General features: G+C 33.2%; 2 protein-coding genes across 4 annotated transcripts in view; one reads left to right on the forward strand and one right to left on the reverse strand.

Moving 5' to 3' along the window:
• The window catches only part of LOC136982606 (RILP-like protein homolog), a 37,409-nt gene extending 20,541 nt beyond the window's left edge, over positions 1-16,868 (forward strand). The window contains exons 4-8 of one of the 2 annotated variants that reach the window (XM_067279146.1): positions 4,539-4,660; positions 4,969-5,172; positions 9,625-9,797; positions 9,863-9,976; positions 16,373-16,868. In XM_067279146.1, coding sequence (XP_067135247.1) covers positions 4,539-4,660; positions 4,969-5,172; positions 9,625-9,797; positions 9,863-9,976; positions 16,373-16,391 — 632 coding nt within the window. In that variant the 3' untranslated portion in view covers positions 16,392-16,868. The remainder of the gene's footprint in view (positions 1-4,538; positions 4,661-4,968; positions 5,173-9,624; positions 9,798-9,862; positions 9,977-16,372) is intronic. The other variant, XM_067279145.1, reaches the window with a different exon arrangement.
• Positions 16,869-23,278: 6,410 nt separating this feature from the next.
• LOC136982613 (protein strawberry notch homolog 1-like) overlaps positions 23,279-26,635 on the reverse strand; it is a 79,225-nt gene continuing 75,868 nt past the window's right edge. Inside the window, exons 29-30 of one of the 2 annotated variants that reach the window (XM_067279157.1) lie at positions 25,921-26,117; positions 23,279-24,641 (exon numbers count right to left, since the gene is read on the reverse strand). In XM_067279157.1, coding sequence (XP_067135258.1) covers positions 24,556-24,641; positions 25,921-26,117 — 283 coding nt within the window. In that variant the 3' untranslated portion in view covers positions 23,279-24,555. Of the gene's footprint in view, positions 24,642-25,916; positions 26,118-26,635 lie in introns of both variants that reach the window. The other variant, XM_067279158.1, reaches the window with a different exon arrangement.

A 26,635-nucleotide genomic window follows, 5' to 3' on the forward strand; every position in this document is an offset into this window, starting at 1 on the left:
TATATTCTATAAAAAGTAAAAATATTTTCTTGAGTACAATGCAAATAAAGGGATTCAGACAAGATCAAGCTGTAAGTGCATATAGCCATACAAGAAAAAACTATTGGCTAGTGATACTTTTCTGTAGTATGCTTGATATTTCTGTTTACAATGCTCTTATTTTGTGGATCAAAGTAGAACCGAATTGGCATATCAACAAAATAACCAAAAGATTATTATTTTGGTAAATTACTCATCATATATTATCAAGAACACTCATGCCAAGGACTGAAGAGTCACATTACATTGTAAAAAGAATTCTGCAAGGAGATTCAAATACAGCTTCTTCCACATCAGTAGATGTAATGGATGAAATCACCAGAAAATGTGGAATATGTAAATTTTTTAGATGATATGCCGATATAAAGAGAAATGTGCTCTGTAAAAATCGTAAAATCATAGTAACACTCATGTTACTTATATCCCAATTGTAAATCTTAGCTTTCTAAATCATTTTGAAAATATTTATTGTATGTTAGGTTTTAAAATATGATATTTTTTTAATAAGCAATATATAAATGTATTTAGTTGCCTTTTTATACAGGATGATTCACTGATGGCATTCAGTAGTTTTTCTCAAACTGTTAGAGATAGGAAGATGGAACTAATAACCAAGTTTATAGAGCAGATGGATACAATTTTTGGTGACCTTGGATGACCTTTAAAATAAGCAGTTTTTTGAGATACAGAACAAAATAGGGGGTTTTTTTTTAAATTAATACCTTATTACTTCAAACTTAACTGCACTTTTTATTCCAATTTTTAAGATGTAAAATTAGGGTGTGACTTAAATTTAAAGTGAATATTTTAACTTCTTATTTCTGCCAATCTCCCACCACAACAGTCGGGTCTTTGCTTTATGCTCTGCACATGTATATAGTAACTTAGTATTATGATCATTGATAGAAGTTCATTCGGTGGTTCCTTGTTTGCACTTTTACTGATTTAATCCAGTTGTTGTTTGATAGCAGCTGTGTAGACTAGAATTTTTAAATTTTTTTATTACCAATACTCACTAATAATGGGAAAACAGTTTACATATGATGCTGAATTCAGAAGAAAAGTTATATTGTTTGTGCCGAAGAAATTGGAAATTGTGCAGCCAGTAAAAGATTTATGATTGACAAAAACAATGTGCCTGGTTGGAGAGCTATGGAGGAAAAGTTATTTCAATGTAAAAAAGACAGAAAATCATTCTCAGTACCTAAAAAAAGGAAGAAACTCTGCATTTGATGCAAATCATATATATAAAATCATTTTTATTTTTTATTAGTTTTTCTAATTTTCCAATTTTTAACTCCTGCTGTGGCTTAAATTTGAGGATGACTTATATTCGAAGTAATGTGGTAACAATAACAAAAAGGTATATAATTATTTAATAGTTATATATATACCTTTTTGTTATTTGAAAGTATGGATAAGTTGCATGTGTTTTAAGTAATGCTCTACTAGGATTTATAAAATTGCTACTGGATTTCTGTTTCTTGTAGAATGTAATGTTTTTGAATGATGACAGAGAATGGTATTAATTTTATCAATAAATAACATTCAACACTAATGCCAATAAATGAACCATTCTAAGTATTATTATTAAATTATGAAGGAAGTGATATGTGGTTTATGAATGTGTGAGTCTTGTAACATTTTGAAATATTTTTTGCCTTATATTAATATATAATATATGATTACCTAACTGATGAGGATCATTTAACATCAGGGACCGAAATGCATTTTAGGAGACATATAAGGCGATAATGGTTTCAATTGTGTGATAATCCTTCAATAAATTTACATACTATGTATTTGTAGAAAGTATTTTGAATCCTACATTATTCATATTGATGAATGTTACCATATTTTACGGACTATAAGACGCTACAGACTATAAGACGCACCTTAATTTTTAAGCAATTTTTTTTTTAAAAATACCTATAAGACGCTACGGAGTATAAGACGCATCTGAATTTTGGAGGCAATTTTTCGAAGAAAAAAGTGCGTGTTATAGTCCGTAAAATACGGTATATGTTGCAACAAAATTTATGCTTATCAGGAGTTGCTCTGGAAAATTTAAAAATATTGCCACCATTTCCAGTTAAAAAAATTTTTTTCCACTTTAAATTATTTATTGGCAACGATTTTATTTACTAATTAATACAGCTGCTGATGGCTTTATCAATTTGGTATCTGGAAAGCAAAACATTTACATTGTCACTTAGAAGGAGTGGGACAGACATTCAGTCTCTGATTTGAACAAGACTTGGGTGAGCATGTAACCTTAAACACAAACTGCTCCTTGTCCAAATATTAGGATCCACTTCTCAAGTGTTTCAAAAAGTTTGGCCTCTAAAAATTAAGGTGTAGCTTATAACTCTTTGGAAGATTCACTTCTTATAATTCAGATAGCTGAGTGGATAAGGTGCTGGGTGTAGGAACTTTGCAATTTAGGTTCATGCCTTTACACTTTTTTTTTAAATATGTAATAAAATTATTTTATTATTTTACCATATCATTAGCATTATTATTACTATTGTTACTTCTTACATTTAAAACTTATAACACGAGATTAAAAAAGTGTTTCCTGTTTATACAAGAGTTAAGTCTCTGTAGATTAAACTCTTGTATGACGTTAAATAAATTTTGATTTCTTCATATTTATTTTCAGATATTTTTGCTCCTGATTACATACTATGTCAACACAAGTGAATAAGCTTCAGATGTTACTGCAGATAGACAAAAAAGACAAGTATGATATGAAGATAGGGTAGCGTAGTTGCAGCATTTTTTTAATTGTTAATGTTATTGACAATTTTTTCATGCACTTGTGTTTGTTACACTTTAAATATAACAATATAACCCTATCTGAAAATTAATATAAATTAGTAAAAATTTTATTTAATGACATACAAGAGACTTTGTTTTCATTAAATAAGAAACGACACGTTTTTTTTTAAATCTCTTTTATAAGCTTTAAATGTGAGGAATAACAATAGTAATAATAATGCTAATGTTATGGAAAAATAATAATAATAATTTTGTTACACATTAAAAAAAAACAAAAATCTGAAAGTGTGAAGGCTCAAATCTAAATTTATATTGTGCAGTTCCTATGCTTATATTCATTATATCTTATCCATTCGGCTATATCAATTATGAGAATTGAACCTTTCAAAGACTTATAAGCTACACACTCAATTTTCAGAGACCCATTTTTCAAAAATGCTTGAGAAGTGAATCCTATTATTTGAACATGGATCTGTTTGTGTTTAGAGCTATGTGCTTACTAAGTTTTATTCGAATCTGAGAAGCCAACATCTGGCCGTTTCCTTGTTACCAATAGGAATCATATTTGAATAATTCTGAATAACACATTTTATCACAATGTTTAAACAGTATTTCACATAATCTGTCATGTCAAAAAATTTTTTCTAGTCTACTGTAAAAGATCAAAGTGAAAAAAATCACTCCAAAAATTTCCCAAATTTTCTATCAATTGATAAAAAATTCCTCTAACCTGAAAATGCTGGGTGGCATTGCATGAAAACTGTCTTTAGTTCTCAATATCACTTCCTACTTTTCTGTTGAAACTTGCTGTATGACATCATGCAGTTGATAGATGTATGGCGCATGTGGGCTGCCAATCACAAGAGTTAGACATTCTTCTGTTTTTCTTGAAGTGTGCTTGGTAATTCAATTTCATGTTGAATGTCGAAATAAGAGGACTAGAATTAGGGTTTTTATTACCACTTTAATAAAAATATCACCAAGTGGCAATTTTGGCACTATGCAACGTGACTTCTTGCTTATTATCGTTATCTTGACTATCATTTGAATGAGTTGCTATAATTTGCATGGTGTGAAATATTAAATGAAAGCTAATATCTAGTGGATACCAATATTATGTAATTTGCTACATAAACAAAATATTTTCTGAAATAGATAACATTTTTATATATATTATAAAAGTATTTATTATATATGTAAACATGATAGGTGATTATATAACTTTTTGATGTATTTAAGATATTGTGCATAATGCATAAATAGTATGACAGATTATTTATAAAGACAATTAGCAATTATATTTTTAAAATTTGACAATATGTTTTATTTGTATCTTGTTTCTGTCAAAATCAGTTTTAAAGTAATTTTAGAATCAAATTTTTAATTGTAAAAAATTAATTTAATATACTTTTAATAGATTTTAAGCTATTTTAATATGAGTAATAAATAAAATTCATGCGTAAGTTTTAAAAATTGGGTTACTTCCTGGTTTATTAGCTTTTTTTAAAATGCTAACTGATTGAACTAAAAATGTATTAGTAAACATCATACACTGTCATACAACTAGTTATATTGACTCATATGACATTTTAAATTAATAGTTAGGTGTATGTTACATATACATTTTATTCATTCTGTTTTTATATTGATAGTACTTTTGACTTTTTTATCAATGTATAAAAAAATATTTATTTTATTTTAAATACCAATTATTTCAGATTGCCTTACAGAAACAGATATTAAAGTACTTCAGAGATTAAGGGAAGTTATAAACAAACAAAGAGAACAACTTCAGTCTCAAGAAAAAGAGTTATGTAAACAAACCAGTGAAATTGAGAATGTAAGTTATTTGATACAATTTCTAATTTGAAAATTTATAGGAATATATATGATTTTTTTTTTTTTAATTTTTAATATGTTGTGTAAGTTAAAAGATGCCTAAAATAAATCTCAGAATTCAAATTACTTACAAATTAATATTTGTGAGTATTGCGAGTAAATATATATATTTTTAATCTAATTACTCTTACTTACTCTTATACTTTATGATAATAAATTTATTGGAACAGAATTTATATTCTTTTTAAAATTATTTTGTTATCATTATGTTTGTTTTTATTTTTAATATTTCAATAAATATTTATGTAGATGGAAAAACAGATGGAAAAATCTTCTCATTTAAATAAAGAATTGAGGAGGCGAATGAAATATTTACAGTCTCAGATGCATACGCTAATTGAAGAAAAATCCGACCTTCAAGCTCAGGTTCAAGATCAACAGAGAGAAATGCAAACTCTAGAGAAAAGACTTAGTGAAGCTGTAAAGGAAAACATAGATTTAACTTCTGCTGAAGTAAGATTTGAAAGAAAATAATTATTTCTTTGGTTTGATATTTGTAATATTTAAAGAAAATGGTTAAAGTTTACCTAGGAAACCCCAATGGCCACGCTTCCGGTCGCCATTTTGTTTGCTGTACTACGCACGCGTACTACGTTCAAAAAATTATGCAAATTAGTTAGTATGTATAATTTTTTGAAAAAATAATAATTACATTAATAAAAAATAAATGTTTTAAGATTGTTTTATATTTCATAGCTAGCTGAACTTGCAAAATAAACTGTTACTCACGTGTTTGACGCTCTGTCATACATTTCCTTTCCGTTTTTTCTCGCCTTTCCTTGATTTGCGATCCCTATCGCTGATGTTTCTCTTTTTACTTGACATTTTTACACGTTTTTTAGTTTCGCCACACAAATGTGCCTTACTTTTTTTCCCTTCTTACACTCGTCGCTTTGTGGAGCAGCTGGAACGGACTCCGGTTCTTTCCATTTCGGCTTGATTCCGGCACGTTGCATCACGAAAAGTAGACGGAATAAAAACTTACCTATTTACTATTAAAAATAGCAGAAAGTAGCATTTTTTCTTCAAAAATGTTTAACTGGTGAAAAAAAACCACTCGCAGCAGTCGAGCCGTCACGAAAAACAAAAAATTTGCATACGATAGCGTTATTTAAAAATTGCGCCACCTACACCGAATTTCTAACATCACCTGCCGTCGAGATTACCGGAAGCACGGCCATTGGGGTTCCCTAGGTAAACTTTAACCAAGAAAATGTATGTTAATATAAGAATAATTAATATAATTTGACCTTATTATTTCAAAAAAACAAAAGAAAATATCTAACAGATATGATTTGTTAAAGAAATTCTAGTAGTGTTTGTTGAAAAAAATTTTTTAATGTTTCTTCTTTTTTAACTGGAAATCTTTTATCAAAATTGAATTTTTACAGCTGTGATGTTCAGGCCAAATTCAGTCTGTGGCACACATTAATTTAGCCCTTGATATTTATAATGACATTTCAAATATGTTCAAACATATTTGAAATGTCATTATAAATGATAAAAATTAGAGCCAAACGATTGCTGTAATATATTGGGATACTTTTCCGCTGCTATTAATAATTAAATTTTAAGTAATTTGGTATTAGAGGTAGGCGTTAGACACTGTCTTTTATTAAATTTAATAATTATAATAAATTAATATTTATTCAATAATTTAGAATATTGTGGAAGAAAAGAATTGGTCTGGAGTGGGACTCTAACCCTCAACTCTCACTTACCATGAGGATGCATTGCCAGTTATGCTACCCAGACAGTGAGTGATTCTTTGCATCCAGACATATTTAATTTTTGATATAACTATTCACAGTTACTCACATCCCCAGTTGGCATCCTGAGTAACCATGGAATTTTATATCAAAAATTAAATATGTCTGGAAGTGAAGAATCACTTGATGTCTAAATAGTGTAACTGGCAATGCATCTTCATGGTAAGCAAGAGTTGCAGGTTTAAGTCCCACTCTGGGCTGATTCTTTTCTTCCAGAATATTCTAAACTATTTAAAAAGTATTAATTTATTATAATCATTAAATTTAATAAGAGATGGTGTCTAACACCTACTTATGATACCAAATTATTTAAAATTTAATTATTAATAGTAACAGAAAAATAGCCCATTATATTATGGCAATCATTTGACTCTAATTAATAACGTCAGGTTTTGAGATGTTTAAATATAATGATAAAAACAGGCTCACATTTTGTATGTATGGAATGTACAGGGTATTTGTGGTCTACATAACCACATAATGTAATTTGGCTTAAAGTATCAAACAATTAGTTTATATGAAATTGCTCGTGATTATTTTCTTGTGTACTGTAAAACAGTAGTGTTCGACCATTTTAGAATTGCAACACACTAAAATCTTGCAAAGGTTGCTGCATGAATTCTTTATTATTAAATATTGGAAGACTAGCCAACAGATCAATCGCAGGCTATTGAGCACTTGTAATGTGGGCCTGTTTTGCTCCTTGGTGGGTCCCCTTTTGCCATTTTTTAAACAAATGAAGTATATAGAAAATGCACTCTTAAAGATCGTAGTTTTTGTTAGTTAAAAAAAGATTAATTTACAGGGGTAATAACCACTACAGGCCTCAAATTTTCTTCAGGCTATAGGAAAAACCCCCAGTTCTTCCCCCTTTTCAATGGCCCTGATCAATCGGAGGTCTCTAATATCTTTACACTAGCTGACTGGTGCAAATTTTTCAAATGTAGAACTACAACTGTGCATTTCCACTATGTTTGTTTTTTTTTTAATTTGTTGTTCTAATTTTTCAATTCATCTTGTGGCACACTTAGGAGATTTTATGGTACATTGATGTGCTTCAACATGTGTTGGGAACAATTAAAATAAAAATAAAAATTTTTTGTTTGTTTTAAGACACCTGAAGTACATTTGTTATTGTTTAATTTTTTTCTCAAAATTTATGAAAAGTTAAATCATGATTGTGCTTACAGGGTTTCTGCTGGTCAGGTGAATCAGGCGAGCAGGCAAAGGTCAAACTTTTTGGAAATGCCTGTGAATGTCAGGCCTTTTTCAACTAATTAAGTCAGATAAGACAACTTCTTACTGAAATACTGGAAAGTATAATGCACCTAAATAACCTTTATAGAATAGTAACAACAAACATTTATTGAAAACATTAGTTTTCATTAAATGTTTGTTGTTACTATTCTATAAAGGTTATTGAGGTGCATTAATTAAGTAAGACAAAATTTCCATTGTTTCAAAAGTTTGCATACAATGTAATAAATTGCAGGTATGTAATCATAGAACAAATGCAGAATTTTAATCACACAATGCATTCTGTGACAAGTTTATAAGGCAGCTAGTGGAATACTACTATGTCTAAAATCTGAACGAGGCATCACTAGTAGCAAGTAGACATGTGTGTGATACTCTTACCAATCATGGAGGTATTAATCCTATTCTGTTACAAAATCTTTGATTCTTTCTGTATATAATGCGAGTCAGTTGAGGAAAGAAGCATTAGAAAACAAAAAAATTGAAACAAGTGAAGAAAGGAAAAGAAAGCATAACCTGTTGTCTAAACTGAAACTGCAGTAATTGCAAGCTTAGAAGCAAAATCTGTTATTATATGGTACAAGTTCTGTAGCAGGAATTGATGAAGTGCAGCAACTAAGAAATTCATAATATTAAATAGTGCTTCTAGCCCATAAACTTTAATTTAGATTGAATTAGATAGCCTAATAAATAGGGTTGTAATAAATTGGAGGGCTTATCACATCTGGGGCTGACTGGAATAAATAGACTAGATTATACTAAAATAGCCTTTAATTAACCACAATCAAATTTTTAGTAGGAATGCATTTCGGGTACAAAGACCTGTCATCAGCCTACATACTGTACAGTACCTTCATATAGTTTAGTACTAATATCCATCAAGACATCACACCATAAGTAGACTAAATGTTTTCCGTATATATACAGTGCACTGTTTACATAAAACTAATACATTACGATATACTAAAACCAAAAATACCAAGCATATAAATTTAACGATGAGTTATATTTTATCCTGGACTGTAAGTTTCTCTTTTTCCTTTCTTTTTCCAAATTCTGAGAGGTAATTCCACTATTAACACTTTTATTACAATTTCCTTTACAAAATGATTTGATTTTTCACTCCAACATCTGTTTTGCCTCATTCTCAAGTTCTGTAATATGATGTCACTCCACCCCTCATGTAGCCTCAGACCCATGTTGTTATTCATTCTACCATCTTCATGCACTTTCAAAATTTCTATATGTTCTTGTAATTTTCCTTTTATTTGATTTTTTTTGTCAGTATTAATTTAAGAGAAAAAACATTATGAGAAAGTACTCAATGAAATAATTTTTGATATTTCAATTATGAAATCTGTAAGATTGGAGGAGAATTTTATAAAACTTTTATTTTATTTATTAGAATATTTCTAATGAAAGTTCACCTAGTAAAAAATAAGTCAACTAATTCTTTAAATTTTATACAAAAATTTTGTTTTTATAAATTTTTCAGTTAAATATTTTTTAATAAGTGAAATTATTAATAATCAAAAGATAAAGCTGGTCATTATTGGACTATAACTTGGCTAATTAAATATACAGATATTATCTAATTTGAACTAAAGATAGGAGATTAACTTGCCATCTTGTATTAAATTTAGTAATTAAAATTAAATTAATTAATTTGGAATATTCTGGAAGAAATGATTGATTCAAAGTGGGAATTGAACATATTGCTTCTGCTTACCATATAGATATGTTGCTAATTTCAATATCTATATCTTCGTCTAATCTTTGCTTCCAGACCAATTAATTAAGAAGATATTACTATATAGGCAAAAATTTATTACTTATTGTATAATTTTATTTTGTTTATTGCTAAATTAAATTTTTATAGATGAAATTAGTTCCTGATTTAAGAGGAAAAATAATAATAAATGCTGATGATCCCAATAGACCACGTTTTACATTAGATGAATTAAGGCACATATTATTTGAACGAAATGATTTGAAAGCAAAGCTAAGCGATCTAGAAGATGAACTAAGTATATACAAACCAAAAGTTCCAAAGTAAGCAAATTATATTTAAACATCTTATAATTTTAAGTATTTTAATAACCTGTTAATATATTTAGACCAGAGAAAGCTCTCTCAGCTGATGAGGATCTTCCAGTTCAAGGCCCTATCAACAGAGAGCCAGATGAAAAATTATATCCTTCAAGAAGTAAACATGCAGGAATTAGAAAATTGTAAGTTTATCTTGAAAATTTTAAATTTATATAGTTTAGAGTAGTAGTAAAACCTAAATATTTTAAGAATAAAATATAATATACAGTGGTGCCTCGTACTTTGAATTTAATTCATTCCAGGAGACCATTTGAACTCTAAATCATTCAAAGTCTGAATCAGTTTTTCCCATTAGAAACAATAGAAAGTGAATTAATTCATTCTCAGACCCTAAACTAGGGGTTGGAAACCTTTCAGCAGAGTTGTGCTGAACCTAAGTCATATTGTAATTCTGGCACTGACATGATTCTACCAATTTTGCTATATGTAGTATCAAAATTGGTCTGGTTATAATGAATTTCAAAATTATATATTAAATATTTTAAAAACTTGTTATAACTGGATCTTATATTATTGGTCATTCAATCTTTTACAATACATGGATGGATATATGTGAAAAGAATGTTTTGCCAAATTTTAATTTTCATCATATTAAAAACTGTATTACAAATTTTATAACATGTTTTTTCTCAATACAAAATACATAGTTTGACTAAGAAGAAAATAACAAGAATTCTAATACAATTATTATTAATTATTAATCAGAGCTTCTGGTCAAATAATGCAAATCTTTTCCATGTACTTTCTCACTCAGTTGCTCAATATCAGGTATGTAATTGGTCACTTTCAGCTTTATGCAGACTTCTGAATGTTCAGGTGTTAGACAACAACTTTGTGTACTCAAAATATTTTTCATATGTGAGAAAATTTGTTCATATAGATAAGTTGAACAAAATGCTGAAAGCAGAGCACAATCAATTTTCTTCACACAATTAAATCTTCCAGGTAAAGATATCCAACAATTGAGGATGACAGCCAACATTTCCATACAGTTTCCTTCAAATGTTTTCCATAATTCTTCATATTTTGTTTTCCACAATTCTGATATTAATTTGATTGAGTTTCATTTCAAAACTATCAATGCCCATCCACTCAAAAAGAGATAAGTCAAGTGGGGTTGTCTTTAGATCAATTAAGTTGGGGTTGATGAGGAAATGAAATATGGTTGCATGAGTTTGGAAGTCTTTGCATCAATTAGAAAATTCTTTTTTGAGAGCTTCATCATAGTTTGAAGTTTGTCTTTGTTAACAGTTAATTTATTTGTATGGAGTTTTACATTTGGAAAGTATTTGTAGGTGCTAGTAGTAATATCACAACAAAATATATCTAATTTTGATTTTAATCCTTTCCAATATTCAAAAAGTTCTAATACTGTTTGTCCCTTCCATTGCAAATGCAAGTTTGTCATTCAGATATTGAGTTATATCAGTCAGAAACATCAATTTAGTCTTCATTGTTTAATTCTCATGAATGTTGTTCCTTTTCATTAAGAAATGTCTTAATTTCTTAGACATGATACAAATCTGTTCAAGATATTACCTTGGCTAAGCCAACGGACATTGCTGTATTGCGGAAAGTCTTTATATTCACTTTTCATTTTCTCCAAAAGGGATTTAAATTGCTGTGTGTGTCAACGAAAAACAAAAAACTATCAAATTAATTGTCTTAATGACAGTGTCTGTTACAGAATTCAAGTGCGGGGATGAGATTTTTGCAACTAAACTTTCCTGGTGTATTATGCAGTGGAAAATTAATATTCAATATCCAATATTATTTTCAAGGAGTTTAACCCCTTTCCTTTCCAACCATTTCATGGGCTGCATTTAGTAGTAGTAAAATATTTTATTTATGCTAATTTTGTCAGGAATGGGGTCCAAACACACACCCTCCAATCAAAAATTTATTGGATAACAAAATAGTCAATTTTCATATTTGTAACATCTATCTTATGTAACCATACTTCTGCCCATTAAAATCATTATTATTTTCAAGGTACTTCAAAAAATGCAATGGTAATATCTTGTGACAGAAAGAGGAAGTAAACAACATAATTTTTTATTAACATTATTATGTCTGTGCTCTAACAGCCATAATAATGTTAATAAAAAATTTTGTTTGTTTGTTTGTTTTATTAAGTTATGGCAACACAACACTTGAGCGATCTGCTCAGGGAATGCCTTCTGTGATGTATTTTTAAGAGTAACTGGCCCTTATTCAGGTGTTACAGACATGGAGAAAACCTGGAAAACTCCATTGGCCAGCCTGTCCTGGCGAGGCACAAACCCATGACCGAACTCCTAGTGTTCAAGGAATGGAACCACTTGGCCACTGGTGGGCCACAGATTGCTGTAAATCCAGTTTTCTGTTTTGTTGTTACATTTTCAGCCATATCTGTTATTCATCTCTCAGTTGATCTCACAAAAGCTGCTATTTCTTGAATTTGAGATGATGATGTTAGTTTATTTGGTAAATTACTAAATAAAATTTCAGCATTTTTCAAAAACATTTCTTTGATGAACTCTCCATCTGTGAAAGGTTTTCTTTTTGAAGCAACACAATGAGCAATTGTATAATTACATTTGGTGGTTCCAATGATTTGAGTAAAAGAAGTTTTTGTTTTTTAAAGCCAGAAATGGTCCTTCTTATAGCTTCATTTTTCTCCTGAGAATTTTTAAATGTGGACTGATGTTTAGTTTGATAATGTCTTTGTACACTTGACATGTGATGCACAATGCTTTCAAAGCATAATGCACACACAGCACAATCCTTTTGTTGAATGAATTCACATTCATTCATCCAAGGATCTTGAAAACAGCAAACATCAAGTTTTTGTCTGTTTTGAGACATTTTAGTGCAGTATATCACTAAATAATAATGTACTATGGCCTGCACTGAACATACAGTTTTTTTCTTACATTGCAGCTTATGCACAACATGTACAAGGTGACATGGGGCATAAACACATCCTCTATAATGTAAATATACAAGCAAGATATTTTTAATGTATTGGAGTCTACACTAAACCATGGTTTCCATTTAAATGTGTAATTAATAATTAAAATATAATTTTTATTACATTTCTATTCAGTCAGAATGCTGCTGAAAATCATCCTGTGTGCCACATTTGTCATGCTTGCCATAGATTGCTGACCTTGCCCAAAAACAATACCCATTTTGGTAAACTTAAACAGCAAAGACACACAATTTAGGGTAAAAATAATGCAATTAAATGCCCTAAATAATAAATCTAAACATGAAAACAATAAATAAGATACATAAATACTGTATAATAAAATAAAAAATTGCATTTACTATATTTTAGTGAAGAGTGATGATATACTGTTTCTGAAGTTCATTGTGCAGCTGCTTGGCTTTCTCACAAATAATCCTCTTGGAAATGATATCACCAGCCAATTTCTTCTCATTTATCCACACAAAGAGGAATTTTTCCATCTCAATAACATGTGATCTGGTGTTCAATGTTGTCACACCTTCAGGCACATTTTCTGCTTTTATTACTTAAATTTTACAAGAGCTGATGATTTTATTTGACTGAACAGTTCTTCTAGCCTCTATCATGAGCTACAAATTTTGATTCTGCACATGCTCAGTCAGCATAAAACACTTTAAATTGGAGCTTATAGTGAGAGTTCATTCAAAAATGGCAATTCACAATATGAAAATGTTAAACAGCAATAAAAAAGTAAATTTTTATATTTATACAGATTTGGTATTAATCACACGAGTTCTTTTTTATTTAATGAAAGAATAAATGAAAGAATTCTTTTAAAGTAACAAAAACTTTTTATAAATGACCAGCAGAATTTTAGGCTTAAGTTAAAGATAAAGGCCTGTGGCTGCCAGCAGGTGTCATAAAACTCTGCCTTGAATGGGTTAAGAATGATGCACACTGTTGACTTTGGAATCTTAAACATGGCTGCCAGATCTGCCACATGTATACTGTTTTCATGCTTCACAATAAGTTTTTCTTCACCTCAATCATCAATACTACAACTTTCCTCTTATGAGGGCCTCATTTCTTTCACATTCTTCGTGGTTAATAGATAAGGATTATATAACTATATAACCACAAACTAAAAATAAAACAAAGTTCTGAAAGCACACAAGCATAATGTAAAAGCTTTCACAGCAAGAGAGAACTTGGGTGCACAACAGATGGTGTTTTTGCAGTAAGTATTTTTTTCATTGCATGTACTGTACATTTTAAATGTAGAAGCATTGTTCAAACTCCAGGTTGAGTTTCTCTTGAATTTAGCATTTGAACTCTGGAACATTTGAAGTAACAGGTACCACGGTATATTTTTAATAATAGTTGTTTATCAGTAATCATCATTTAAAAGTTTCATTTAAACATTTTCTCTTTTTTATTTGTTCTTTATCTTTTTGGGATAAATTCATGATACTAACTTATTAACTTTTTCTTGAATTTCAAAACCCAAAAACATATCCTAATACTTTAAGATTATTGCTTCTCATTTATCCCAATATAATTAAATTGCATTATTTGCTATCAGTTTCTTCATATATTAACATCTTATTTTTGTTTCATTTTGTTTAATATGAATGCTTTCAGAAATGTTTGTTTACAGTTTTTCTAATTACTTTATTTTATAGCATATGAGGTGCATAGGCATATAAGATCCACCACCATATCAGTGCCGAATATTTAGGAAAAAGTATTTAGCGTAAGCCAACCCTTGACACTCAACACCAAAATTTTTTACTTCATTCTGGTTAAAAAAAGTAAAATTAGAATGTGCACTTTTATTTATCAGTGAAAAAGAATATTTTAAAAGAAGTCATTTATCCATTTACCATGTTAAATTTACAAAATTTACCGTATTAAAAATATAAAAATATATGAATATACAGTCTTGAAATATTAGGGCTTCACACAGCACATAACATCATACTACAGAAGATTGCCATACTAAACACGTTAGGTAGTCAGGAAATTCTTAAATGCAGATACATACTACTGTGATAAAAAAAATCTAGCAACCATTTGTGTAACTTACCTGGCTGTTGAGATTTTATTTAAAAATAACTTTTATATTATTAATGTTAAATAAATAAAATGACAAAATGCTCAATTTTGAGGTAATAGATGAGTTTTATAAAAAATTGTATCAAGTCTGACCCACTGAGATATGATATGTGACCACCCTCTTATCAAGGGTCGTTCTAGAAAATTTAAAAATGTCGCCAACTGTTCGCTAGTTTTAAATTTTTTTACCGCTTCAAATCGCCACCAGTTTTACTTACTAATTAATACAGGTGCCGTAGCCTTATCGATTTGAAAAGCAAAAGTAACGCGTTACGCCATCACTTACCGGGAGAGGGTTGGACTTTCGGGTCTCCGATTCCAAGGAAATCTGCCGAGCACGTCTTAAACGCACAATTCCTTGTCCAAATAATAGAACACACTTCTCGAGCGTTTCCCGAAAATAGGCTCTGAAAATTTAGGGTTTATTTAATGAATTTGAAAATTCCACGTCTCTTAGGGGTGATAGCCCAGTGGATAACTCTTTTACGTTGTTAAGTAAAATTTTTATTTCTTCTTATTTAAGACATGGTGGTATTTTGATATTTGAAGTTTAACAAACGTAAGCGCCTGAAGAAATTGTCCATAATATTAACAATTAAAAAAATAAAATGCTTTGACTACGCTACCCTTTTTCGTATTACTTGATTTTTTCGTCCATGTGCGGTAAAGTCCGAAGCTTATTTGCTTGCGAGGACATGGTATGTAAAATATGTGCAAATAAACGTGAAGGAAGAAAAGTCGTATTTTTAAATCTACAGAGGCTTGTTTTCACTAGATGGGAAATGACGTCACAATTTTCAATTTCTTGTTTTATAAGCTTTAAGATCTGTTAAGATAAATTAAAAAACAGTTTTAATTTCTAACGAGGAGACGATAGCAAATATCACGGATTGAATAATAATAAATTTAAAACCATTTAATTGGGTTACTCGAGAGAGAAATTGAAAATTATCTTTTTTGTATTAGGTTAAATTTACCTATGGTAGTCAAAATGGCGGCTCGTCTCTGATTCCAGCAAACAGAAGAAAGGAAACAGAGGGGACGCACGTTCTAACCTAACCTAGCCTACTCTAATAAATTACCACAATTGTTACCAACCAAAATATTAGAATAGGTTAGGTTAGAACGTGCGTCTCCTCTGTTTCCTTTCTTCTGTTTGCTGGAATCGGAGACGAACCGCCATTTTGACTACCATAGGTAAATTTAACCTTGTATTATAATAAAACAATATTTATCTACAGTACAGTAAATGCAATTTAAGATTTATTGGGATACTTTCTTTTTAGCGATTTTATAACAAACTACTAATTAATAAACTCTTTGGAAGTGTGTTAAATCGCGGAATTGGAATTAGCTTATATGTAATTTTTATTTTTTTTGTAAATTAAAAAAGGAACGAGTGCATGCCTCGTTACGGTTCCTTCTGTATTCCTTTATTCCTTTTCCCTAGTTTCAAGTTATTTAGATAAGAGCAAAAATGAGACTTGCTGCCACTTTCAGTTTCCCCTCCATCAACTGGCCTCGATTGAAGTATCAATAACACGACTCTGCTCGGCGACACCGGAAGGGGGCGGGACGGGTGCGCCGGGCGGACAGCCGAGACCACGATCCCGTGTTACGTAGCCTGGATGTCGCCCTACTGTGGCTCCTGCTGTAAAGCCTACGCGGGAACCGACGCTCTTTCTAGGCTAATTCCTAATTATCTTTTGGTGCATTAATAACGTATTTAACGATTGTAAATATATTGAAAGACGATAGACGTCACGCTGGCAATTTTTTAAATAAAGGAATAAGCAGCTTTAAATAAAAAAACAGAAGATATTTTGCTAAAGGAGGACGCAAAATAGTGCCATTCGGAGTCAAAACTGTACAGAGATTTGTTGAAAATGTCGAATTGTTTTAAAGTTTTTGTATTTCTAAAAGTTAATAAAAGTTGTTTATTGATAGTTCGGCGCTCTTCGAAAAACTGCGTATTCCTGTAAATGGCGCAGTTTTCTTCAAGTTCTCGATTGCCGAAAGAACGGACGGGTTTTCTAGACAAATCCCTATTAAAGATTCAAAGTTTCGAGTGTTTATACGCGTTATTTGTATTTAAATTTAAAAAGATGGAAGAGTTTCCACATATTTGATGTCAATTTTTAACAAAAAGCGAAAGAAAACAGCAAAGACCGATCCGGAAACAAAATGTTAGGGGCGAGTTTTAATTCGTATAATAAAATAAAAGATCAGAAATGTGTAATTGTCATTTTGGTAACCACTAAAAGAGGGTTTATAGTAGTGGTTACCAATATAACCGATTATATCCGGAAAATATTGCTTCATATTGCGTGTAATTACGCTAGTTACAACGTAATTAAAATCCCCTGCATTTTTTATCATTAATATAAATATATTTTAGACCCGTTCGGTTGATTATCGGCACGAGTCTATTGTAAATGGATTATCGACGCAAAATTTGACCAATATTACCTAAGAAGGCGATAAGAAACGGCCAAATTGCGTTTTAGGATTAAAAAAATTGGTCAAAAATATAAACGTTTTAATTATTTGTTGTAATTAGCGTAATTATAAATGATTTTATAAGTCTCGATGCGTAATAAGCTGCATAAATTAATGGTAAATAGTAATCATTACAGGAGTTAATGTAATAATTGGGCTAGAAGTTTAATAATCGCGTTTCGAACGAGCGTGTGACCGTATAACATTTTATCTAATTACCCGAGCATTTTCGTCATTTCAAAATACAGTAGACTCGTATAACACGGCTAAAAATTGCGATCGGGTTCGTATAACACGGAAAAACGTCATCGCCGACTCGTGTCGCGACAGGATTGGTCGAATCTGGACCAATAGTGGATATTGTACAAACCGTTGTGTTTAAACGAGCACTGGATATACTAAAAAACATTTATTATTCAATGGCCATAAAAATTATATTTTTATTAATGATGTCTCCAAAGTTAAGTTATTTTTCTGCGAAAAATTCGCTGATCAGGAAACACGCGTCCGCCATTCGACGAGCCGCTCCGCGACGAAAACAAGCTTAAGCAATGGCGTCGTCGTACGGTGCACACTCGGTAAGTAATCCTACAATTTTTTGTTTATAGCATAGTTTATATGGATTAGTCCAAAAAAATTATACGTGATTTGGAAATGTTCGAGTCAAATTAGTCTAGAATCGATTAATTTTACGGAAGAAAACCTTTCAAACAGCCGTAGCCCCTAAACTGCACACGTGCCGGGCTGTGATTGGCTCATGCATTTAAGTGACTCGTACAACACGGAACGTATCTACCATGTTATAGGGGGTCTACTGTAAAGTAGCCTTCGAATGTCGCAATTTTGTACAGCGTGGGCGTCATAGTCTCCACACTTAGACTTTTAAGTGGAATGTACGGTACGGTGCGTACGATGATGACGTCAGAGTGACTGACTACGAATTTAGAGTCGGAGACGAGTCATTTTTTACAGGGGTCGAGCGGGACCGTGCGACGCGTTTTTTCACAGAGACAGATTACGGGTGGGTTAAAAGAACAAGTAGGCCTATACGTCACAATACCAGAATAAGCACTGGTTATAGAATTCCCAACTCGGAAACAACGGCCAGAAAAATTAGAAAACTTTAGACGGAATTTTTAAACCGTGTTCATTAGTTCAAAAACCACGGATTTCGACGCGGCGCTGCTTTGGCGAGTCTATTCAATTGCAACCAATCAAAGCCTTGGACACACGCACCAATCACACGCGCCGTTTGTTTCGATTTATTGGGAAGCGAGTTGTGGGTAAGTCTTAATGATTTGTATTGTTCAAATAATCGTAGATATGATATAACTTCATCTTCGCGTACGCATTAAAAACTACGCGATTTAAAATATGCTAGTGTTTTGAATTGATAAATTAAGAATTTAAAGCGATTTCAAAATTTGCTTAAATACACCGCGCGAACTTTTTCCAGCCGAATGTCGATTTTCGGTTAAGAGCGCGTTTAAACTTAAAAATACACACGTATTTATGCTCCGTTACGAGCAGCGAATTACGTAATATATCCTTATACCAAAATTAGAATTTGGAACATAAGTGACACCACGGTGCCGAAATCGCCGCCATATTGAAAGACTTAAGTGCGTCATCTACGATTCTCATCCTTCAATAATTTTAAAAATCTTAACTTTTCATTAAGAAATAAATAAATTTAGAAACGAAAATTAGCTCGACTCGGGACATTAATACTTCGTTCTTTCTTACAAGCGGCATACAATCAGAGGACCGTAACTCCGTAATCCCGTAGTTACGCAAACGGAATAATCGTCCGATATCCAAAGATACGCAGCGTCATATCCCAGTTTAACTACACGACTTCGAAAACACTCGTTACTTAATGCAGACGATGTATACACCAGCCGCAACGCCATTACGCAAAGTGGAAGAACACAACTAATTGTATTCGCCTTGGCATCTGGTATTTAATTAACCAGATTTATACAGCGTGATATTCCTATTGCCAGAAACTTCCGAAATTAACTCTCCGCCCCGCGGGCACTAAGAAGGCCTTTTTTTAGCAGACCCAGTACGAGTTAGGCCGGTCCCACAGTGGGGTGACCGGGTGCTGAGGGACGGGGCCCGACATCCGTCCGGACCATCCCCCGAAAAATTCCTGGGGATTTTTTCACCCGTCCGGATTCGAATCCGGGTCCCCAGAGCGGTAGGTTGTCATCTTGACCGCTCGGTCGTCGTGCCAATGGTATTGGGAACCATCGGGTTCACGTAAATTGAAGTTTTTCTCATCTGATCACACTACATTCCTCCACCGCCTGCTTGTCTGTCAGCTTTGTTCCGACTTTCTTTTGGCGTATTTCGGACGATTGGCAGCACGTTTACTCCGTATTTGGGTTTTACAGCAGTATTTCTGAAAGCCGTTCTCTTCGTAATTATCTTATATTTGCGTTTCTTACCAGAAGCAAGTTTTTGCGGTCTCCGGGACTCTTCTTCACTCCATATTCTTCGCCTTCTCGCGCAAATCCATCTTCGTAGTTTTTAGCCATAATCTTATTGACTCCCGGCTTGGCTTAAAACACTTACTTTCGGCTTTTGAAATAAAATATCTTGCCCTTTTCGAATTAACAACGCTTTGCTATACAAGCAGACGACAATAACAACAATATCACTAGTTAGATGACTTGGTTTCGTAGATATCCAGTTAAATCATTCTGCTAATTTATTTATAGTCTTACTGCTTGTGTACTTGTATTTATCCTTTATTCACCTAGCTTTACGTAAAACTGAACAGAAGGTCGCGAGTTATGACGTAAATAGAAACCTTTCGAACTTCCTGTTTTGAGTCGGTATCTAGTCGAACGAGATCGTAGTAGTATATATATATTTTTTCTTTTATACAATTCGCGACATATTTTAGAAAATGTCACTTTATAAACGAGTGGAGGGTACAGTAGGCGCAATGGTGTGACAAAAATGGTAATAATAGCAGCGAGCGAGAAATGGAATCTCTGGCTTGAGGACAGAAAATCTCATTTCGACAGATATCTGTCATCGATTTTTATCGCGGTTTGACGTTCTCGCTTTACACTACATTTGTACAGTAATTAGTTCCTTGCCTCGTTTGTCACGCGTGAACGATTCAAACGTGTCTTCTTCGGCGTATACGGGCGAGAAGACAACGATCCAAGTTTCCTGGCAGAGCAATTTTTATAACAAAATCTCAGATGGCGCCTCAAAATTTTATTTATTTATTTATAATTAATAATATAAAAGTTATTTTTTTTAATTAAGTCTCTTAACAGCCGGGAAACTTACACCTCTCGTTGCTACAGTTGAATTCAGTTTTACATAGTATTTTTTTAATAGATTCGGAAAGGTCTTATGTTTAGAAATGGTGTTACGTATCAGTTTTATATACTTTTTGTATATACGCGGCTGGCTTCCCGTCGGAACAAGATCTATATAGATAGGTCTGGACACGATCCCGCGATTCTTTGGGGCCGCGGCCATTTTGGGGCTTATCTAGAGTATACCCTCCACGAGGTTCCCGCGCCAGTCGGTTATATTTAAGTGCTCGAAAAGTGAAAGAATGAGTTATTGTATGGTATCGAATTGTTAAATAATCTTACGTCCGAAGATTTATTTCCTGCAGATTAGCAAAGAAAAGCAAGATAGGATAAATTACGGCAAATCGAACATTCTAAACAGGGTACAATTGTAGACGTGAACGACACTGTTGGGACTTCAACATAACCATACGGGAGGAAAAAAGTCAAAGGAACCATACCTCTACACGTGACCCTTGGAAAGATAGACCCCCGAAATCAGCCGCACGCTCTGCTTAGACTATCGCGTTTAACTATTTAGCACACGACAATGCCAGCTTTTAGCAGTTCACTCGACTGTTCGTGGATTCTTGATTATATTTACTCGCGTATAAGACACGATGTGACTTTAGAGTTCAAAATAAAGAAAATTTATGAATACAATTCTAATTTTATTTCATTTAATCACAAATAATATATTATCAAATGCACGTATTAATGGTTGTTTGCCCTTTTTTCCGCCGTGGGTACTAAGAGGGCTTCTTTTAGCAAGCCCATTCGGCCTGGCCCACAATAGGGCGGCCGGGTGACGAGGGACGGGGCCCGACATATTCGGACCGTCTCCGAAAAATTCCTGGGGATTATCGACCCCTGTTCGGATTCGAACCCGGGTCCTCCAGACATGCGGAGCATGAATAGGCAGCAGTACTGGTTCGAGGTAACTACTGTTTTCAGTCAGTAGAAGTTAATGCATTTATTTGTTAGACACCGATTGCTGTGCCTATAACAACTTCCTTGCAAGATGCGACCGGAACTGCCGCCGTTAGGTTCCACATTTGGACGCTATGTCTGGCAAAGGGTCACCTGTCGAACTTTTCTTTATTCTTTACCGATAAATATCGTTAGCTTGTGGGATCACCGTGCAGTGTGTTAAACACGTGATAGGCTTAGCGGGAAGGCACGCAGCGACTAGTAGGCTGTAGGTTGATTTCGAGGAACTACTACGTACAGTACTGTACTGTACATCTCGCAGTGTCACATATAGAGGTATGGTTCCTTTGACTTTTCTTTGATATTGCACTGCTTTAGAAAATGCATACGTGGGTGATAAATCTAATGAAACTACTAATTTTATTAGTTTCGATCGAAACAGCAAGTGATAAAGATGCTTTGTTTCAAACCATTTTGATCGAGTTACGTAAAATTACGATCGCGTAATCATCCGAAATTATTAGACTGTAATCTCTGGTTTTATGTAATTTCAGATTAATGTCGTATAAAACCAACTGCTCGTACAAGTTTGTTTAAAACCTTCTGTTCAAAAAGCCCCAAAATGGCGGATCCGTAAGGTAACGTTCGTGTCCGCACCTATTTACATAGACCTTGCGTCTGAACCTTAGCAGCCGCGTTTCTTTATGCAGGGCTGTTCGATCGCTACACAGCAAAGCGTTTCTAAACGAAGCGCTGTCTTTGTTGCAGTCACCCCTTTAAGCAAAGATAAAGCAGCTTTTACTTTCTAAAATGACTACGAAAGTTATACTATATCTCTATTCACATTTTCGGAGAGAGAGATGCTCGATTCTTTATTTAAATATTGTAGTTCGTTAACTAAAGCACTACTTTCGGCTGTAACTGGATTTAAAGAATAGATTACGGTATCCGTGTTTAGCTGGAGCGGAAAAGCCTTTCTAAACTATAATGCAGCGACGGGTAACCACAGCTGCTCGTGACGTCATTTTTGCTATATAAAGAAAAGTGGCCTTACGGAATCGTGGCGATAATGGGCTGTAGGTGTCGCGATTGCCTCCAGTTTCCCTATAAGTAGTGCGTAATTAAATATAGAGTCGACATAAAAAAGATGGCCCGGCAAATTTTTAGTAGGATTTTTTCTGGGACTAATCGTAATGTGATGATTAACATTAACGATGCATTGATCTTAGATAATACATAATGACCCTCTTAGTTACACGCATCTGTGAAATTGGCGTAATATATGAGATCGTCAGTTTTTGTCGGATAAACACTATATACGACTAATGTCGTCGAAGATGCACAGAAGCACGTAGCATCTGCAGCCAATTACAGTGACGATTTATTTCTACTAATCGCACGTCAACTGGCGGTCTTTCTTCCCGGGGTTCGAAACGGGCGAAGACCAAATTAACGTAGTTCACTCCGCAGAAGGCGCCGAATGGGGGTAATTTTAATTGGAAGAATTACGTTATGGACACTAGGTGGGACGATGCGATTCTAATCGTAAGGGGTGGAGGGGGCCGGTGCGTGTGATTTGAAATTTAATGATAAACTTAGAAAAGTAAATAAATAAAATCCAGGTATTTATTGATTGCACCCAGTACAGTTCACAATTGTCGTCATCACATGACGACACACACAAGACGGGATAAAGTCGTCCAAAATAACAAAAATGTCACGGAATGCCGTTGGTAATTTTGTAGGGCGGAAGGACGAGAGGAGCTCGCGTCGCGGCCAGGGAATTTCGAACGGCATCGATTATACAAATCACTAGTTTTACGGTTTAAAAGGAATTTCTTGTAAGGGAAAACCGCATCGTCTCGACACAGTTTTGATCTGGCTCATTTTTTGTATAAATTCGGACCTAAAACAATGGCTACTTTTGTGCACTCGAACAGAAGGTTGTGGGTCTGTGTCCAAATGTAAGAGAGAAGCCGTTTTAAAATGCAACTATTTATTTACTGAATTTTACGCTTAATAAATATAATAAATTTACTTTTTCCGAGGTTTTTTAAAAACAGATGCGGTACGTAAAACTAAAGGACCGAATAAATGGCTTTAATAAAAGTTTTTAAAGGTGGATCTTTCTGCGGGTAGAAAGATTTTATACAAAAATAACGGACGACGCAAGAGAAGAGGTTACACAGAGACTTAAAGCTGTTTATAAAAGAGATTAAATAAGAGGAGGGGAAATTTGAAAGAAAATACTTTTTTCTCTTCAATATAATTTGACACGTTTCTACATATCGAACGACAACGTAACGTAACAAATACACATTGACTATGTACAAAATTAAGCTAAGTGATCTGACATCCAATCGATATTATTAATGAATCTTTTTACATTTAGAATATAAAACAATTACAACAATGGTATTTAGTAGGATGATAATATCCGTATGAATCGAAAGAAATATGCACGGTACGACACCGAAACGTTGGTCCTTTAACTATAGAGTCGAATTCTATGGTACAATGGTGATAGGGACATCACAGACTTGACTTTTTCTTATTTGAAATTTGGAACTATGAATAATCGACAACGAAAGACAATGGTATATCGCAAGTGGCAGGTAGTCTAGAAACATCTCGATATTCAGCCATTATTTCTTAATTATGTACATTCGAAAACGTGAAAGTAGTCGACAAATGCCAATGAATAATGAATGAATAGAATCGAAAACGACGTTTTCGCCCGCCCGCTCCGGAGTGCGGCGTCCAAGTATTTTGGTAAATAAATAGATGTCACAATCGAATTTCAAAACAATTCTTGATTGTTACTAAGAAAGCTAGAAGAACGATTGACCCTGTATTTACACGGATTCGCCTTCCCTCCGCATCAGAAGTCTTCCGAGTACGTTTTTGTCGCGTCTTGGGACAGCACGTTGATCAGAGGCGGAACGCAGTTCCCGGGAATCAAACTTCCTGCCAAGAAAAAAAAAGCACTTTTAATAACCACGCCATCCAAAATAAATCCAAACAAACTCCCACTTCGGATTTCGCTTCCGATGGCACTTCTTATTTAAACAATTAGCTTTGATATCAATTCGTCGGCGGACGGTTTACCTAATCCCCGATAATTTCATGTCTGTTTTTCACCCGAATCGACTATTGTTACCATGTTCCCAATGCAGTAGACTTTATGATTCGAGTAAGGTTATTACAATTTGTCGGTTTATTTTTTATCGATTCTGGAAGTACTGTTTATATATATATTTTTACGAGTTTGGGACACGCTAATTCTGATAATATACCTATCGGCGGGAATCAACTTGACGTTTGACCACAAAAATGATTAAATACATTTCTGTAATAATACTAAGGTCTTTCTGCTTGTTAATAGTTTAGTGTAATGCAAGATTTGCAAAACACCGCGTCCTTATTATCGATTCTCGTGTCTCATCTTTTTTTCCGACCACTTTTCCGGTTGTGCTATGTAACGAATACAAATCGCCTTTTCGGGTAGCAAACACAAAGAAAAACTTTTCTGTCAGCTCTGTTTTTCCAGCATTTTTAAATAAGCGGGCTCAAGCTTAGTTCACACTGAGCGCGATTCGCTGGCGAAAGCGAAAAACACGTCAGACATGACGTCGTTTCCGGCGAATTTTACCATTTCGCGAATCTCTTCGAAGTTCGGAACCGTCGACATTTTCGCCACCAATCGTATTCCCGCTAGTTGTCACGTGGTTTTTGTTGTTTTCAAGATGGCTACAGAGACTTTCTCACCCGATAGAGTAAATGTTGTAATTACGGACTTTTTAATATTTCTCTCACCCGGCATCCTTTTCTTTTTCAATGAATAAACAAACGTGGTTAACTACGAAATATCGGAAGCAGCCATTTTGTTTTTCGAGATGACGTTTTCTCTCGCTTGCAAATGATTAGCTCCTTAAAATTCGCAATCGCTTTTTGCTCAGTGTGAACTAAGCTTTAGGCTTGCTTATAGTTTAGGAAAACGGCTCACTCAAGAAAATAACCTATTGTCACTAGATTTTTTCGTGCCGTTTCACATATTTGTTTTCTCGTGCGATTCTGTAATTATTATAAATATATGTGACGTTAGTAGCAAATAATATAAAATACTTTTTCACTTTTGATCGTAATATTTTTATTACGATTTTCTGGGCTGCTGAGTTATCGTTGTTGAATCGACGAGCCGCGGTAATGTATCTTAGAGCGAATAAAAGGAAATTTTTCTACTTGCCTACTATTCTCAAACCGTCCTGGGTTCGCAGTCGTACCACCTGCAATTTGGCATTGTGCGCGCTCGGAACCGATGCTAACACGCTTTCGACTTTGGTCCAGACTGACAAGACGGAGCCGCTGAGAACGTAGTACGTTCTTTGTCGAAGTCCGACTTCGCAGGTTAGTCCCATGGACAGTCTCCGACACTGATTGTACCTAAAGGTTTAAAAATTTCGTATAAATGGAACAAATCTTATGTACTATTTTTTGTATAATTGCCGAAGTAATTGTTCGTTATTCCGTGTTAACAATAAATATTATCACTATTCTATTTAATTTTTATCCAAAAAATACAATTATCGGAACAAATCCCTAAAAATTTTAAGATTTTTTTAATTTTGCACTTGGAAAACATTTCTCGGAGACATACCAGTTATGTGTACACAATTTCAATATTATGCATTTTATCTTCTTAACAGGTCCAGAAATAAAATATGATTACCCAAAATCACGATTTCTGGAATTTTTCTGTAATAACGATTATTGACGATCTTCTATAGGCTCACCATTGAGCTAACTTGTTACTAATTTTACTATTATGTATTTTTTTTATTTTGAATGCAATCTACAATACAAAACTTTGAAATCAAAGACCCGTGCTTGTTTTTATTAAATTAGACAATTTTTCATTATTTTTAATCATTGGTATGCCTTGTTAAATTTCTATATCTTAA

This window comes from Centruroides vittatus, unplaced genomic scaffold (assembly GCF_030686945.1).
Source record: "Centruroides vittatus isolate TY-2023 unplaced genomic scaffold, ASM3068694v2 contig_854, whole genome shotgun sequence".
Lineage (NCBI taxonomy): Eukaryota > Metazoa > Arthropoda > Arachnida > Scorpiones > Buthidae > Centruroides > Centruroides vittatus.